Source organism: Castor canadensis, chromosome 5 (genome assembly GCF_047511655.1).
Source record: "Castor canadensis chromosome 5, mCasCan1.hap1v2, whole genome shotgun sequence".
NCBI classification, from domain to species: Eukaryota; Metazoa; Chordata; class Mammalia; order Rodentia; family Castoridae; genus Castor; species Castor canadensis.
In genome coordinates this window covers 156,777,422-156,793,536 of record NC_133390.1, presented here as the reverse complement: position 1 = coordinate 156,793,536, position 16,115 = coordinate 156,777,422, and the positions used below count along the sequence as shown (strand labels likewise).

Below are 16,115 nucleotides of genomic sequence, written 5' to 3'. Positions count from 1 at the left end.
AGTAATACTCACAGCCAATAGAAATTAAAATATTGTCCTTGTCCCTTTAAGAAGTACCCTCCTTAAACATCTGATTGCCCTGTAAAAATCATAACCAGCTTCTCTTGGGGCTCTGAGGGCAGACTTTCTGGATGTTTGGGTGATGCTCTTACTCTGCTTTTCTTTTTGTTCTCTGAGTTTTGTGTGGTTTTTAAATTTCCTCTCTACCTCTTTCCTTTCTCTTTGGGGCCCCTTTGCAGGGGGCTGACTCCTCCCCCTTAGTTCTTCTTTTAGCCCCACCCAGGGTTGGAATCAGACTTTGCAAGTACCTTCCACCAAACTCCCCAAACCCCAGTTCTGGTTAATGTATGAAAGCAGGCTTTAGGGTACAGGAGGAAGGGCCACGGTTACAGATGCTGGGATGAGCACATGGATAGTATGTATGCACAGTGGCTTTTGCCTGTGGGCTCAGCCTCTTTGCTGGCCTGAATGGGATGTTTGCTTGTGCAATCAACCCCCCTGAAGTCCAGGACTCCCACACAAGAGGCAGCCAAAGGTTTGTTTCCCCTGGGGTGGCTCTGCTGACTGACTTTGTCCTCTAAACAGCAATCACATTGATTTTCATGTCTTGTCCAACTTGGAGGGCATGGCCTAAAGACTTTCTCTGTGGTTTCTTCCTCTACCATAGGAGGAACCTAGGTGAGAAATGGCCCCACTATTTAGCTGCATCCTCTCAACCATGGCCTGTTTGTTGCTGGAAGGCATACTCTGCTAATATAGTGATGGTGGTACACTGAGAGGCACCCTGGTGGCCTAAAACAGTGACCCCACCTTGATAAGTATGTAACTTGTTATCAGCAAGCGACATCGAAGTTCCATTAGTAATTGGACTGCATGCACTTGCCATCAAGGGCAGAGGCCATGTAATTGGCTCCTGTGGGGAGACCAGCAAGATTCAGCAGAGTCAGGAGTTTACCTGAGGGATGTTCCCAGGGACCGCTCCTGAGGTCATCCCAGCAGAAATCTAATGGCCTGATGAGATGTGCTGATCCCCCTCATCGTTCTGTAGCTCTAGAGATAGCACTCAAATCATTTGAGGAATTTGAGGAAGCCAGAAGAGACCTGCCAAAGGTTGACCTTCTCAAGAATTCATTAATTTTGCTGGGGAGAACGTCAGAACCCAATGTCTGGATGCTGGGGGCTCCTACCCCTTCTGTCTGTTGTCCACAATAAGCCTCTGAGCAGATGTTTTGAATTTATACTAATGTTGCCCAATAAGATTCTTCTGTTCCCACTATTAGGAAAATTGGCCTTCACTGGAAATAAAAATATTAATATATTAGGCCTGGAAGCACAGAGTACGTCTATAGTTAATGAGCACAGTGCCAGTTTCTCTACTAGCTTCCTCCCATCATGGAGACATTCTAATCAGATCTCAAAATCTCATGGATCAGTATCATCTTGGGGCGTATTAAAACTCCCAGAGCATCAGATTTGGTAGGTTTGAGGCAGAACCTAAAAATATGCATTTTTAAATAAGTTTCTAAGTGATTCTAATGCTGCTTGTCTAGGGCCTAAACTTTGAGGACCAGTGTTCTAAGTATTTTGAAATATCAGTAATATGAAAATAGGCATTTGGTGATTTCTTCAATGACTTGCAAGTCTGCTTTTAGATTAGAACCCCGATGGGGAGTTGGTGATGTCCAAGAAAGTTGGAGGGTCCATAAATTTTTAAAACTATTGCCACATCTAGTTTTGTTGGCCTGTATCTGGCCAGCTGTTTTGGAGTTGGATGGTTCTAATGGATGAAGTTACCATGGTAGTGTTCTTCCTCACAGAGGAAGGCCCCAGAGGCTAAACCTATACAAGTGACTGGGTGTTTCTCATGGCTTTTCCCATGAGATGCTACACAGCTCTTTTCCATCATTCCTGCTTGGGATTTCCAGGAAGCTGGAATAGTCAGGAGACTCCAGGTCCCCTCTTGATCCAGCCCTATAAGTAAAATGAACTTCCTTTGTCAATCCAGTGTGCAGCTTGCTTAGAGCCATGGATTAGATGAAGCTAATTTGGGTATGAGGTAGAAGTAGGTTGTCAGGAGCACCCCAAGGCTATAGGGAAGGTGCTTTCTGCTCCCTTAATTAGCAGCTCTTTCCTCTTGGCATTCCCAGCTAGAGAGGATACGCCCCTCCTGCAACATTTACCATGAAGGTCATTACCTCTATGGATTCAGGGCATGGCAGAGATGTCTGTGGCACGTGACTGCTGTTGAATCCCTTTGTTAGCATCTTCCCAGGATTCTCCTTGAAGACCAGACAGATATCCTGGTGTTCTTCCCTTAGGGTGTTACACACATGGTGTCCAGGTGGCCACAGCTCACCAAAGGACAATTCAAGGTATGGCTCTCAGACCTTATGTGATCTGAGCTCTGGTTTCTATGGTCCCCTTCTTTCTTGTGTGTATTTCTGCTATAGAGATAGGGTGATTACAAGACACATGCTCGAAAAATCAGTGATCAACCTTCAAAGAGGGAGCTATTGAAGAATTTCTCTGGGATAATTTTATGATCATATTGGACCAGGTACTAAACTACTGATTACCTAAGTCTGCCTAAGAATGGAGGTGGGAGTCTTGGGACAGAGACAGGCCAGGCACTGGATAGTATATTTCCTTGTGATTCATTAGTTATAATTTGAATTTAGGAAATCTTATTCCAAGTTTCTGGGGAATATAATTTAAGAATTAAATGAGACTTTGCATCTCTTCTGGTGGTAGGAATTATCCTTTTTTGAATGGATCAGAAAGACAAAAGAGAACAGATTCCTAAACACAAAGTATCCAACTCAGTGGATCCAGAGAGAAGAGACAGACATTTAACAAGACTGTATGTGCCATACGCTTACCACACATTCCTACTTGATCCTTGGAACATCCAACTAGGACTTTTTAGGCCTATTTATAAGTGAGAAAGCTTGAGTTTCTAGAAGTAAAGAAATAAAGTGACCCACCCACCCCACATCACTGAGCTGGTTAGAGGGCACTTTCCATGTCACCTTTTGGAAATATTGTTTCTTCATTAGATTGTTTTCTTCCTGCCAAATTATAGAACCTTCCTTTTTTAAGGAATATATGTGTTCTGGCTTGAAACAATTTTATGAGCCCATCATTATGCCTTGGTATTCAGATTATCAAAATGTAGCACCTGCCCCTATATAGTTTTTAAAATATAACATTTTAAAAATTAAAGTTTAAAAGATGTACACAAAAGTAGGAAGGTTGTACATGTTCCATTTAACGACTTTTTATGAACTGAACACACCTGTACAACCACACCCAGATTAAGAAATAGGAACCCAGTTGTATTCATTCTTAAGGTTCATTTGGTTTTGCCAATTCGAACCAGACGTTCAAATTTTATTATAACTGATTGATGATAATATTTATGCCATCCCAACTCTATCATGGCAATATTTGAAGATACCCCAAAAACTGGATCAGCTAGTCCTTGATACACCCTTACAAATGGCTTAGGACTTCAGCAGGGATGGGACTCCCCCAAGAACACTCCTGAGAGTGTTAATATCTGAAGTCATGGGATTTTATAGCTTATCTCACAAGTGAATCTCCTGGAAGTTGAAGGGCTTGCCTGCAGCCTCAGAGCAAGAATGCCAGGCCAGCAGACAGCTTTCTTATGGCCATGCATACGCATCTACATGCACATGAGCACACAAATTCCTGCTCTCTGAGAAGTCCCACTGAAACGGGACCTGATCAGGAAGGAAGCCACAGGCGAGAGGGCATGTGCAGGGCTGGTGAAGTCATGGCCCAGGATCACCCTACAGGGATGCTGCCCACCAGGGTAGGGTTCCATTGCACTCCCCACACCCAGTTGCTCTCTGCCCTCAAGCAGGCCAGTGGCAAAGAGACAGTTCTCACTCAGAAGTGCATGCTGGAAAAACTGGTAAAATCAAAGCCCGTCTGTGACCAAAATGTGTTGTGAGCAAGCGCCCTTGCCAGCAGGGCCTGTATTCTACCTGGACCGCAAAGACTGAGGTCCTAAGCCATCTCTGCTTCTCTTTCCCCAGCCACCATTCCCCAGGCAGACCTCCAGGGTTGTGATACTCAGTTCCATCCCACCTGGCGGAGACCTGGCCAGTTGCAAAGCACTTCTCAATATCAACTTTGATGGAACTGTCCCTGTATGCGAGGCTCAGGGCAAAGTGCTGCCCACATATCTCATGTATCCCCCACAGAAGTTCAGGGGGAAGGGTTTCTTCATCTTCATTTTATAAATGAAGGGCCTGAGGCTCCAGGAAGCAAGATAACTGCTCAGAGTCTCACAGCCACTGAAATGACGGGCAGTCTGTGTCTAAAACAACACTGCCCAGCTGCCACTTTATGACTCATTTATTCCGTAGTTGTTTATCAAGCACCTACTATGCATCAGAGGTGCTGGAGAGACGGCTGTGAACCGACAAATGAAGCCCACACCGTTATGGAGCTGACCTCCCGAGTGGGGGTCCTCTGGAGAAAAATTACCTTGGAGATGTGTCCTTTGGTACTTTTAGAGAAAAACCAGCCTGCCTGTCTTCACGCCCCCTTCCCACTGCTTGCTCTTGGTCTCTGCAGCTCCCCAGAGCCCTCAAAGTCTCCCCATAGGGAGATGATGACTGAAGGTCCAAAGTCTCTCGGTCTGTGTGTGCCTCATACCCTGTGTTCATGCCTGGTCTTTTCCAGCCTCAGGCCCTGGAGTTTCTCCTGCAGCCTTCCTCCTCCACCGGAACGGCAGAGCAGGCACCAGCCCGTGTCTGTTTGCTATGGAGGACCCCCATCTCCATCCTGGCACATCTTGTTGGGCCACTTGACAGACTCATGTCAGCCTAACAAGGGGGCTCTGAGCCCGTGGCCACCCTGCTCCCAGCCCTGTCACCTCCACGTGGCCTTGTGCCTGTTTTTCTGTGTATCTCCCTACACAAAGAGCCTGGGTGCTGTGGCTGGCACTCAGCTACTGGGGTGGGGAGGGCGGGTGGTGGTGAAAAGCTTTTCAGAAAGGCTTGGGTGGAGGCAGGAGCCACCCAGGTGATGGGAGTTGGTCTCCTGGGACCCCGGCCCAGGACCACAGTGAAAGGTTACTGTTAATTGGCGGGCTCCTGATGGGGCTGCATCTATTTAGCACTCCCCCCTCCCCAGAGACTTCCAGGATAGTCTTGGCACAGTGTGTGATTCGAGAGTTCCCCGCCCGAGTCTGGCACAATCTGTCTGGAATTGTGAACATGGAGCCTCTTGGTTTTTTTAAATTTGTACTTGCGTTGTTGTGGTTCTCTGTCCATTGTTTCCGGTAGATTTAGTGGTGGCTCTGGTACCCCCTCCCCAGATGCTCTGGCTCCGTCCCCTCCCCAGCCCCCAGCCCAGCCATTGGAGGTCAGGCAGGGCCATGCAGGGTGCATGGTCTCTGCCCCTGATCCATGGCCAGGCCTTAGGGCCCAGCCCTCACCCGCCATCAACCCTGACACTAACACGGTTTGTCCACACTGTCGCAGGGGGCAGATGGCCTGTCGGAGCCCGAGGGCATCTCTCTGAAGCGGGTCGCTGTGGTGGAAGATTTCTTTGACATCATCTACTCAATGCACGTGGAGAGCTCCTCGGAGCCAGGCAAAGCCCCCAAGCACGCTGGGCAGAAGAAAACCTACCGAGCGGTGAGATTTCTGTCTCTGCCTCCGCTGGCAGCCCCAGGCCTTGGCAGGCGGCCATGGGCTCTGCACCTGCTGGGAGGGGTGGGGGCTGGGGGGACAAGGCGGGGAGCTGAGGCATGATAAAGCAGCCTTTGGGGACCCAGGGGGGCACGGGGTAAGGGCATGGCAGCCAGAGATGGCTCAGGGGGCAAGGGGCAGGCTCTGCAGTGGGTTGGAGCACAAAGAAGCAGGTAGAAGGGAGCGAGAGGGAGGGAAGGAGAAGGAAGGGAGAGAGACAGGGCGGGGAGGACACCCTCCTCTTCCCAGTTTCCGTTTCACTTGTCCCCAACCTCAGTCCCTTATAGCCCACTGGTGGAGGGGAGCAGATAATAAGAATTATAGGAACCCATGGTTTCCATGTTTCCCATAGTGTATGTTACATGCCAGCTAGGCCTGTGAGCTTATCCGGTTCCCCCTCAGCTCTGTGCAGTCAGTGCTGGCACTTCCCCAGGGGATATCTGAAGACCTGCACCCCACTCTCTAGGAGGTCACAATTGGGTTTGGGACCTGGAGGCTGAGGACCAAAGCAAGACATACAAACACAGACTTTTATCCAAGGCCAGCTTTGAGAGAGTAAGAACTAGGTACTTGTGGTACTCAGCAGAGGTACTGCCAGCCTGAGTGTTCAGGGCTAGCCTTGGGGGGCTTCATAGAGAAGGTGGCATGTACACTGGCCTTCTAAGCTTCAGGTGAGCAGGAGGGAGCAGAGACTGACATCCAGGGTGGGAAACATCACGCATGGGGAAGGTGGAGGACAAGGGGACCATGATCAGAGCAGATGACCCAACTCTGCCCTGCAGGAGGGGCCTGCTGTGTTGAATATCCCCACCCCACCCCATCAGCCCCTATGGCTGAGCCTGTCACGGTGGTTCATGCTCAGCTCTGGACCCTCAAGGCCAGGCATTTTATGCTCAGCCAAGCCTAACAGCCATCATGTGGCAGAGTCACCATGGTCCCATTTCTCAGTTAAGGAAACAGAGCCAGAGACCTAGCCACCTGTCCAAGGTCACACAGCACCTGAGCAGCAGTCAGCCAGTGTCTTCACACTCCCTCCATGTTGGCATTCTCTCCAGAATGAGCTCTGCCCTTCCGTGGGCTTAGGTGGGTTCACTACCTAAGGCAGATATGAACCCCCCAGCCCAGCCCCAATTTCTGTATGTAGGACAGCCCTGGGCTGAAGCAAAGGCGGCCTGTGTAAGCCTATGATTTCCCTATATTGCCTGATTCTTAAAGAATCCAACAATCTAGTTGTCTTTGTCATCAGATGATGGGCTTTGCCCTGAATGAGTGTTAAGAATGGATCCCCTGCCAGAGGCCTCAGAAAGGCAAGGAGCTGTTCTGAGGTGACCTTGCCTCTGTCCCTCCTGCCACTCAGTGTGTATCCTTCAGGAAGTGTGTATCCTTGGGAAGGAGCCTGGAGTATTCCACCCAAGGGCCAGGGAAGAAGGGAAGGCCCCTTGGGACTGACAAGACCCAGCCAATTAGCCAGCAGTAAGCCTCCCATGGTGCTGGGCACTCAACATGTGTCAGGCTCTGCCCTCAGCACTTCACGCCCACTGTGCTAAGCCTCACCCAGGCAGAGGCTGCACAGGGAAAGCAAGCTGCTGTTGGCCCCATTCTGTTAAATGAGATAGAGGCTGAGAGACAACCTGCCTGAGGTCACTAGGCTACGTTGAGAGGTAGGCAGTTGACCAGTGTACATTGTCCCTAGCTACAAACCTCATATGGTCAGCTAGTGAGCCTGGCCACTTGCTGGCATTTAGGCAGATGGGCTTGGGCTAGTTGGACCACATTTCCCTGGCCCCTCAGTGCCCAGCACCAAGCCTCACCCACAGGCTGCCCTTGGTTAGGGTCTATGGCTTCCATGCCATGGAGAGGGCAGGGCAGGGCTGGACTGGTACTGGGCTTGCGTCCCTGGGCCAAGCGGACATCCACCTCTTTGCTCTGCACTTCCTGGCTTCTTGTCCATATGCCTGCCGCGTGCCCCACTTCCTGCTGCCCGGCCTGGAGCTGGCACATGACTGGCATGGAGCCAGCTGGGCTGTGCGCAGAGCTGGAATTTCAGCAGCAGGGCCAAGGCTGAGCTGAGCAGGCCAGGGCCCTCCCACAGAGGGTGTGAGGCCGAGGAGGCTGGCGCCTTCCCTCTTCCCTGTGTGCCTTCTCCCCATCTGTCACTCTTCTCATGCCACCCTTTTCCTTTTTGGGGGGCAGGGGTGGTGCCTGGATGCTTTTGTCTCCCTCTTTTCATCTGCTCCCATTTTCTTCCACTGAGGCCAAGCTCCTCAGCCTCACACTGTAGACACAAGGTCCCTATCCATGCCTGTAGAAAGAACCCCAATAAAAACCCATGCTGATGGCTGCAGAGAGGCACAGGCTGGCACCACAGGGGTTGCATCAAGCCGTTGACTGAGGAGGTTTTGGATCTGTCCCTGTGTGTTTTGCTGAAGCTGAATCCTAGGACTGCCTCATAGTCCCTGGGGCACAGGGGCTGTTCAGGATTCTTTCAGGCATGGGTGCCTGTAGGCATCAGGGCTAGGGAGCTGAGCAGATTTGATTTGTTTAGGGCATGCAAGGAGGTCAGTTCTACACTGGGGAAAAGAACTTTCTAGTACCTACTGCTGTCCAGCAATGGATCAAAAAGGGCATGTAATGAGCTTTCAAAGCCTGGAGATACGTGAATCAGGACTGGATGACCATTTACATCAAACAATGCAGGAAGGTCTTATTTGGAGCAGGAAGCCCTGCCTTAGGATCCCAGGGTCTCACTGGTGCCAAGTCTGGGAAAGGTTTCAAGTGGTCTTCCAAAGTTCACTGAACTTACAGAGGACTGGTCCCTTTCTCAGGGGCTTTCCTGCTTTTCTCATCTCTGCACCTGAGTTGGAGTGGCCCTGGTGGCTCCTATTTCTTTCCCAGGGTGCTGGGAGGCCAGGTCAGCTTCCAGAGCCTGGATCTGGCTACCCAGACCACTTTGGAGTTGGAGCCAGATGTGGCCAGCAGCTGCTCCAGGCCCACTGCGTGTTAATCCACCCACTGGGCAGAAGGAGGATCTTGTAAAGTGGTGCAAATCCCCCAATTGGCCTCATCTGTCTTTGTCGGCCTCTGAGTTGGGGAGTGAAAATGGGGCCTTGCAAGTCAGCGACTCTGCAAATAGCTCCCGCTCTCCCTGCCAGTGAAATCTCTCAGCTTTTACCACTAAGAAAAACGGAAAAGGCAAATTCACAAATGTGTCTTAGGCAGAAGGACCAGAGAGAGCAAGGGAGCAGGCAGTCCAGGGGTGCTGATGGCACCCAGTGGGGGACAGGGTTCTTAGAGTGTCCCCTCTGTAAAAGCAGCAGCTCCATCTTTATCTGTTTTGTGCTTTGGGCTTCAGCACGGAAGTCTATTTCTAGAACAGGGTCTGTAGCTCTGAAACCATCTGAAAACCACCATCCTTTCTTGGTTTTCTTTAGTTCTTGGTTCTGCAGCCTGGGGCACCCATGCCCTCAAACAGAAATAGAGGCCCCATTTCTAGTCCTGGGCAAGCCAGAAAGGTGAACCAAAAGATGCTGCTTTTGGTCAGGGGTGGGGCAGTGCATCCTCCTCCATACGGGTCCCTGTGCAGCTCTGCCCTCCATGCCTTACTGATTCTCCCTGGGAGCTCGAAGGGAGACTATGGGCATTCCAGCTGCACAGGCAGATCACCTCCCCCCCGGCGCTCCAACGGCTCCAAGGACTCGTTACCTCTTTCATCCCTCTGTGAGACCTAGGGCCAGAAGGTGTGTGCCTAGCACTCCGCCTCCCTAAGGCATACCAGCCAGCCCTGGTCCGCTGCTGGAGGTTTGCTAAGGCCGGGAGCACTGTGGCCACCCTCCCACTCTGGAGTATTGTGCTTTGTGCAAGCCACTGTTGTCCTATGTGCATGCCAGGGCGCGGCCTTCCTTGAACCCTTTAAAAATTATCTCTGCCCAGTGGTGGGAGAAGGAGAGAGAGCCAGCTTGTGTGGAGGCAGGAGGGCTGCTCCTCTGGCGTTGTCCTCACCCTCCTTTACCCAGCTGACTGTGCATCCTCCTCCCCAAGTCTTCTCAGCTCTGCTGATGCCTGCGCTATGTCTCAGGGGAGTCCAGGGGATCCTCTGTTGACCCCTTCCCTCTTGCTTGGTTGTTCCTGCAGCTACCAGCCCTTCTGCCCAGCCCATCCTTCCCAGCCCAGCAGCCCTAGAATGTAATGATGGAATGCATATGCCTAGCAGAAAAGCCCTTGGTCCTCACACCCCCGGGAGGGCCAGCGGCACCCCCTCATTGTGGCTCTTCCACCCACAGGCTCCAGTCAGTGACACTGGGGTTCACCCTTGTCCCTGACCTCCAGGGGAAGGCAATCAGACAGGGGATTTGGAAGGGAGATAACTCATCAAGGAGCCTGCCTGCTCCGCAGAGCATCAAATCAGCTGAGAAATAACAACTGTGTCACCAAAATTAACTTGTATTTGCAGCCGGCAGGGGTGGCCCTGGAACTCCCGAGGCAGGGGCTGAACTGGGAGCCTGGGTTCCTCTTGGCTGGTTTGCCTGGGCCTGGCCTTCTGCTTCATCTCTCCCCTCTCTCTATCCCCCATCTTCCTGCTGTCTCCCATACCCAGCCACCACAGGGATGGAATCAGGCATCCACGTGCCCCCATAGGAGCAGAATGTGTGCTGCCCACAACCACGTCGGGGCCCTGCGCTGTCCACAGTGGCCCCCATGCCCACCCTCTGCGCCAGCCCTCAGCCAACTTTCCCTGCTGGGTTGGATGAGGGCAGGGAATGCTTGGGTGATGCTGCCCCTTAGTGGAGAGGAAAGGGAAGACCTGGGCTCTAGAAGCACATGTGAAAACACCTAGCTAGTAAGCATGAGGAAGCTGGCACAGTGGGGACCCTCTGGCTCCCACAGGCAATCAAACAAAGGCCAGGAGGCTTCCCCAAACCCAGAACTAGAGGAGAGAGCTGGACTTCTGGACCTAAAGCCATTCTTCCATCCCCGCCATATTCTCATATCCTCTCCCTCCTACTTCCTCCTCCCCTCCCTTTCAACTTCCCCCTGGCTGTGAGGTAGTGTGACCTGGAACACTGCTTCTAAAGAGCTATGTGACTTTGGTGAGTTGGTTCACCTCTCTGGGCCTTAGTCACTGGGAACATGAGGGTCCCTAAGAGCCTCTCCTGTGGGAAGTCTGGTGCCCCCTGTACCCCCCACACCACCCTGTCACAGTCCTCCCTAAATATGTCCTTACCTGTGAGTTATCACAGGAAATGGTTCACAGAAGCGTGGATTCTGTTCCTAGAGGTAGGATAGTGGTACAGGTCTGTAATCCCAGCTACTAGGGAGGCAGAGCTCAGGAGGATTGTGGCTCCTGACTGGCCCTGGGCAAAAGCATGAGACCCTATCTGAAAAATAAATTAAAGCAAAAAGATCTGGAGGCATGGCTGAAGTGGGAAAGTGCCTGCCTAAGCAAGTGTGAGGCCCTGAGTTCAAATCCCAGTAGCACTAAAAAAAAAAGAACTAAATTCTGTTCCTAGGCCCAAAGGTGGTGAATTTATAAGTGGGTCTTAATTTATCATCCCTCAGAGGAGAAGTTTTTCCAGGTATAGTGATACAAACCTGTAGTCCCAGCTACCAGGGAGGCAGAAGTAGGAGGATCATAAATTCAAGACCAGCTTGGACAAAGTTAGTGAGACTCTATTTCAAAGACAAAAAAAAAAAAATCAAAAGGGATGTTCTGAGAAGAATTACTTACAGACCAGATAAAGTTTTGCTTTGTTTTTTAATTTTTTTTTTCCTTTTTGTTGGAACTGGGGTCTGAATTCAGGATCCTGTGCTTGCTAGGCAGGCACTCTACCACTTGACCCAAGCCTCGGTCTTTTTTGCTTTAGTTATTTTCCAGATGGGGTCTTGCATTCTTGCCTAGGGCCAGCGTCAGACTCTAATCCTCCTACCTACACCTCCTGCAGAGCTGGGCTTATAGATATATACTGTCACATAGTACTTTTTGTTGAGATGGGGTCTTGATAACTTTTTGTTTGAGCTGGCATCAAACCTCCATCCTTCCAGTCTCTGCCTCCCAAGTACCTGGGATTACAGGCTTGTACCACGATGCCTAGTGCTTTTTCAATTTTTAAGCTCTTTTTAAAAAAACAAATGTAGTTTTCCACAAAAGTACTGGCTCATTTTCATAGCTAAGAATAGAGGATGTCAGTCCCTTACTCCACAGAGCCCTGCCTTTCCTGCCAAGGGTCAAAGCAACTGCCACCAGAGTCCAGACCTTGGTGACCCAGTGGCCAAGTTACCCACATGGCGCCACATGACAGGCAAACTCATTTCTCCGCAGATCGCAGAGACCTACGCCTTCCTCCCCAGAGAGGCCGTGACCCGCTTCCTGATGAGCTGCACGGAATGTCAGAAGAGGATGCACTTCAATTCCAACGGCCTGGAGCCCAAAGGTAGGGAGCAGGTACACAGTAGAGTTTAGGCCAGTATGGAGCAGGGAGCAGCCCCTCCTGTGGAGGCTGGTCTTTGCCTGGCACCAGTGCAAGAAAGTGCAGGTGTGGCAGTTGTCACATTCCCAGGGGCCAGCATGGAGTGGTGGGCTGTCCAGAAGGCTTTGGTTTTGTTGGTTTTTTTGTTTTGTTTTGTTTTTTTCTGTACTGCAGTTTGAACTCAGGGCTCTGAGCTTGCTAGGCAGGTGCTCTACCACTTGAGCCATGCCAACAGCCCTTTTTAACTTTTTTTTAAATGTTAAGTTTCAATTAAAAGCCAATAACTCATTCATCCGCCCTTTAAGGTCCAGGTCCAGCTTTCTTCTCCCACCCAGATTCCACTGCTCATTCTGGAATGGCTTCCTTGCTCATTCTGTAGGCTTCATCATTCTGGCCACCCAGGTCTCACTCTTGGCTGCTTCTGCACAAAACTGTACATGGGTCTGGCTGCAAGTCTCCAAGGACAGGTGCACACCCCTTGATATGTGCAGCGTCCTACCCTTTGGTCCACACCACCAGGACAGGGCCCTCCCTAGTGTCTGTTCCCTCTTTGTGCACACCATGTGGTCTAGTGAGACCTAGAGAGATCTAGTGAGACTGATTAGAATTTAAAATTGGGACCAGCTGAAGTTGGTTCCTTGGACCAACGTCCATGCTCACCTGCTCTATCCTGTCCTGTGAGACCAGCAAGGACCCTAGCACTCCACTCCCCTTAGAGCCTCAGCCTGAGCAGCTCATCAGGGGCCTGTCTGCCTGCAGGTGACTTTGGCTCAGAGAGGTGGGCACCATATTTGGTTGGTATGACTATTGTTCTGTCCTGAAAGATGGTGGCCAGATGGGTCATTATCAAGGTTTTGGGCCTGCCCAGAGTGCTGTGCCAGCCCCTGTGCCTGCAAGGGATGCTGACACCTAGGGGAGGGAGGTTTCCAGCAGATGAGAACAGAGTGGGAATAGAGGGTGAGCCCTTTATCCAGATGCAGCTCGGGCGGCAACCACCCAAGGGGGAGGTATCTACTACACAGCTCAACCCGATGACAACCAAGAACCAGGGTATCTGGTGGCCTTTCCCTGACTCACATGAGCAGCTTCTGAGAACAGGTGACTCATGAAATCCAGAACTTTGCTCTCCTGGGAGCCACTCGACCACTGCTGCCTCACCAGAGTCCATGGGACAGCTTCTGAACCACAAGGGGCAAGGATCTCCTCAGAGCTGGTTCCAGAGTTGAGGCCCCAGGCTCCAGGGGCCTCACCATAGAAGATAGGTCACAGCTCAGCTGCTGTGTGTCCTGGGCCTCTCAGAGACTGTTTTTCTTCATGAAATGAAGTTAATAATGGTCCCCACTCAGAGAGCCAATGAGGTCTGTGAGGTTTTCCCTGTGCCTGGCACGGGACTCCCATCTGGGAAGTAAGTGTGGCTATGGCTGTCATAGTCACTGTGAGGTGGATGCCTGAGTGACTCTGAGTCACACTGGCCTGCATGGCCTTAGGGCCAAGATAGCCTTTGGAGCCTGCAGATGGACCAGGAGGGCCTGGATCCTGCCCACCCATCTGCATGTCCCCTCCCATTCTTGTCCTAATTGTTTCCATAGCAACTGGCGGAGTCAGACACAGAACTGCTACTGGAGGAGCCAAGATTCAGCTGCCCTAGGGGAGCTTCGGCTCCATTTAAGCCCTCCCCGCTAGGTTTCCTGTAGCATGGAGAGTGCCCCTCACCTCCCCCAGCTCCTCGCTGAAGGCTGCAAGGTCCCTGGGCTGTGTGCTCCTCCTCTGCTGTGGGCTGCTGTGCAGCCAGGAGGGTAATGCCTGAACACCCTGCTTCCTCTGCTTGCTGGCTGCCACCACCCTGTCCCTCCACCTCTTGGAGAAGCTGAGGAGGAGAAGGGAGCACATGGCCAGGAACTGCCTAAATACAAACCAGCAGTGGGCTCTGTGCTGAGCCTCTTTCTTGGTGCTCACTCCTGGCAGGACAGAGGAAGGTGCCTGCCCATCCTCAGGGTGACACCACTTCTCAGCCCCAGGTAACAGACTTTCTCAGTGCAGGGAGAGGACCAGGGAGTAGGAGACAGTGTAGCCCATGGAGGAGTTTGGGCCCCAGGTCAGGCAGGCCTGGGTGTGGCAGCCCTGTTCTCGGCTGTGTTCCTCAGCAGATGAGGAAACCTCTCGGAGCATCTCCTGCTCATAACAGCTACCATAGGGCAGCAAGGCTTAGGAAGATGCTGGGTGAAATCACTCATTCAGGTTCTCCTAGGAGGGAAAAGAGAAGACAAAAGAAATTTCTCATTGGCAAAGTGGAAGTAACCTCCTCCTCTCAGAGCTATGAGGGTGTAGGTGAATCAAGGAGCCTACTATGCAGGCTACCTAGGGATCCTAGGGAACATCGGCCCATCTGCTGTCTGTGTTGTTGTGTCACGGTGCCCAGACCTAAGTGGCCAGTCATTACCAAGGTGGGGTCAGTAATGTGTTCCCGCCCATTCAGATGAGCATGCAGGGCCCACATGATGGACACAGAGTAGAAACCTCTTGTGTAATTTCTGGAAGCTGCCAGTGGAGAGCTTTATTTTTCTATTTTTTGATGGGACTGGGGTTTGAACTCAAGGCTTTACAGCTTCATGCACTCTATCACTTGAGCCATACCTCCAGTCCATTTTAACTCTGGTTATTTTGGAGCTGGGAGGATCTCTTGAACTCTTTGCCCAGGCTGACCTTGAACCGCAATCCTCCCAATCTTAGCCTCCCAAGTAGCTAGGATTATAGGCGTGAGCCACCAGTGCAGAGCTGTTCAAGTCTGAAAGGTTCCCATGTCTGTTCAGTGGCCAGAGACATCAGCCCCTAGACCCTCCTTGCCAGCTGGCATGTCCTCCTGCCTCTTTCTTCCGTGGCAGGAGCCTGGTGGTCTGATCTCTGTCCACCGTATTGGCCTGTGGATGCCCCTACAGTCCTCCCTCCTCCCTGGCCTGGAGGCAGTTCTTTTAATCCTGTCCCAAGAAGGTGGGGAGGGAGGGGGACAGGGCACAGGATAGAATCCTCCAGGGCTTCTGGGAGAATGCTATGCTTCCTGGCCTCATACTGAAAAGAAAGAGAAAAAGCAGAGCAGCCCCTCAACAGCTTGTTCCCAGCAGTGTGGGGCCTGGACAGCCCTGTGCCCTTCCCCAGCACTGAGCATAAACAAAGGAGGCTGTAGCGGATCTGGAAGTCCTAGGATGGGAAATTCCAGGACCTCCCTCCTCCTCACTCTTCTTCCACCAGCCCCTGAATGAGTCCAGGCTGGAAAGAGGACAGAGAATGAGAACCGGGTGTGCCCTCAGACAGGCCGGCTCCTGGGAAGAGGGACCTTTGAGGGCACATTTCTGTTTTCCCTCATGTGACTGTGTATTGTTGTCAGGTTGCAAAGGCTGAGTTGGCAATGGACTACAGTGGTTATACTTCCTCACAGAACAAGCTGATCCCTAGGGGCAGCTCCTCATGGCTCTCAAGGTTCTCCATCCCTGGCCTGTCCAGATCCTTCCTTCCTGGGCTTCCCACCATGGCCCCATTCTAGCCCATTCTTCAGCTTGACAGTCCCCATTCTCATACGCTGTGTGGCTATGGGAAGTTGCTTAGCCTCTCTGTGTGGGGTTGTCTCCTCTGCAGGATGGGGTTATTGTACCAGCACCCACCTCCTGGGGTGCTTGAGAGCATTAAGCAAGATAGTCTCATGGAGCACTTAGCAAATGCTCAGTAGCTCTTAGCTTAGAGATCGAACCTGGGTCCTTTGGATCCTCTTTGCAAAGCTTCCTGGAGCCACTCCAGGGCCTCTTAGCTCTTCTTCTTCTGAACACTAATGGACTCCTACCAGTTCCACCCTACTCATCCCTCACTGGTTTCCAGAGCCCAGGGACTGTACCATGCATGGTCTCCCCTCCTTCCTCCCTTCGTGCAGTGCTCC

The 16,115-nt window shown here is 51.6% G+C and overlaps 1 protein-coding gene across 3 annotated transcripts in view; it reads left to right on the top strand.

Annotated features, from left to right (window-relative positions):
• Nucleotides 1-16,115, top strand: part of Nol4l (nucleolar protein 4 like) — a 119,113-nt gene that overhangs the window by 38,428 nt on the left and 64,570 nt on the right. For all 3 annotated transcript variants that reach the window (XR_002213817.2, XM_074074550.1, XM_020187010.2), the window contains exons 2-3: nucleotides 5,517-5,672; nucleotides 12,043-12,154. Coding sequence is in view for 2 of the 3 variants with exons in the window: in XM_074074550.1 (XP_073930651.1) it covers nucleotides 5,517-5,672; nucleotides 12,043-12,154 (268 nt within the window). In the remaining variant the exon portion in view is untranslated. The remainder of the gene's footprint in view (nucleotides 1-5,516; nucleotides 5,673-12,042; nucleotides 12,155-16,115) is intronic.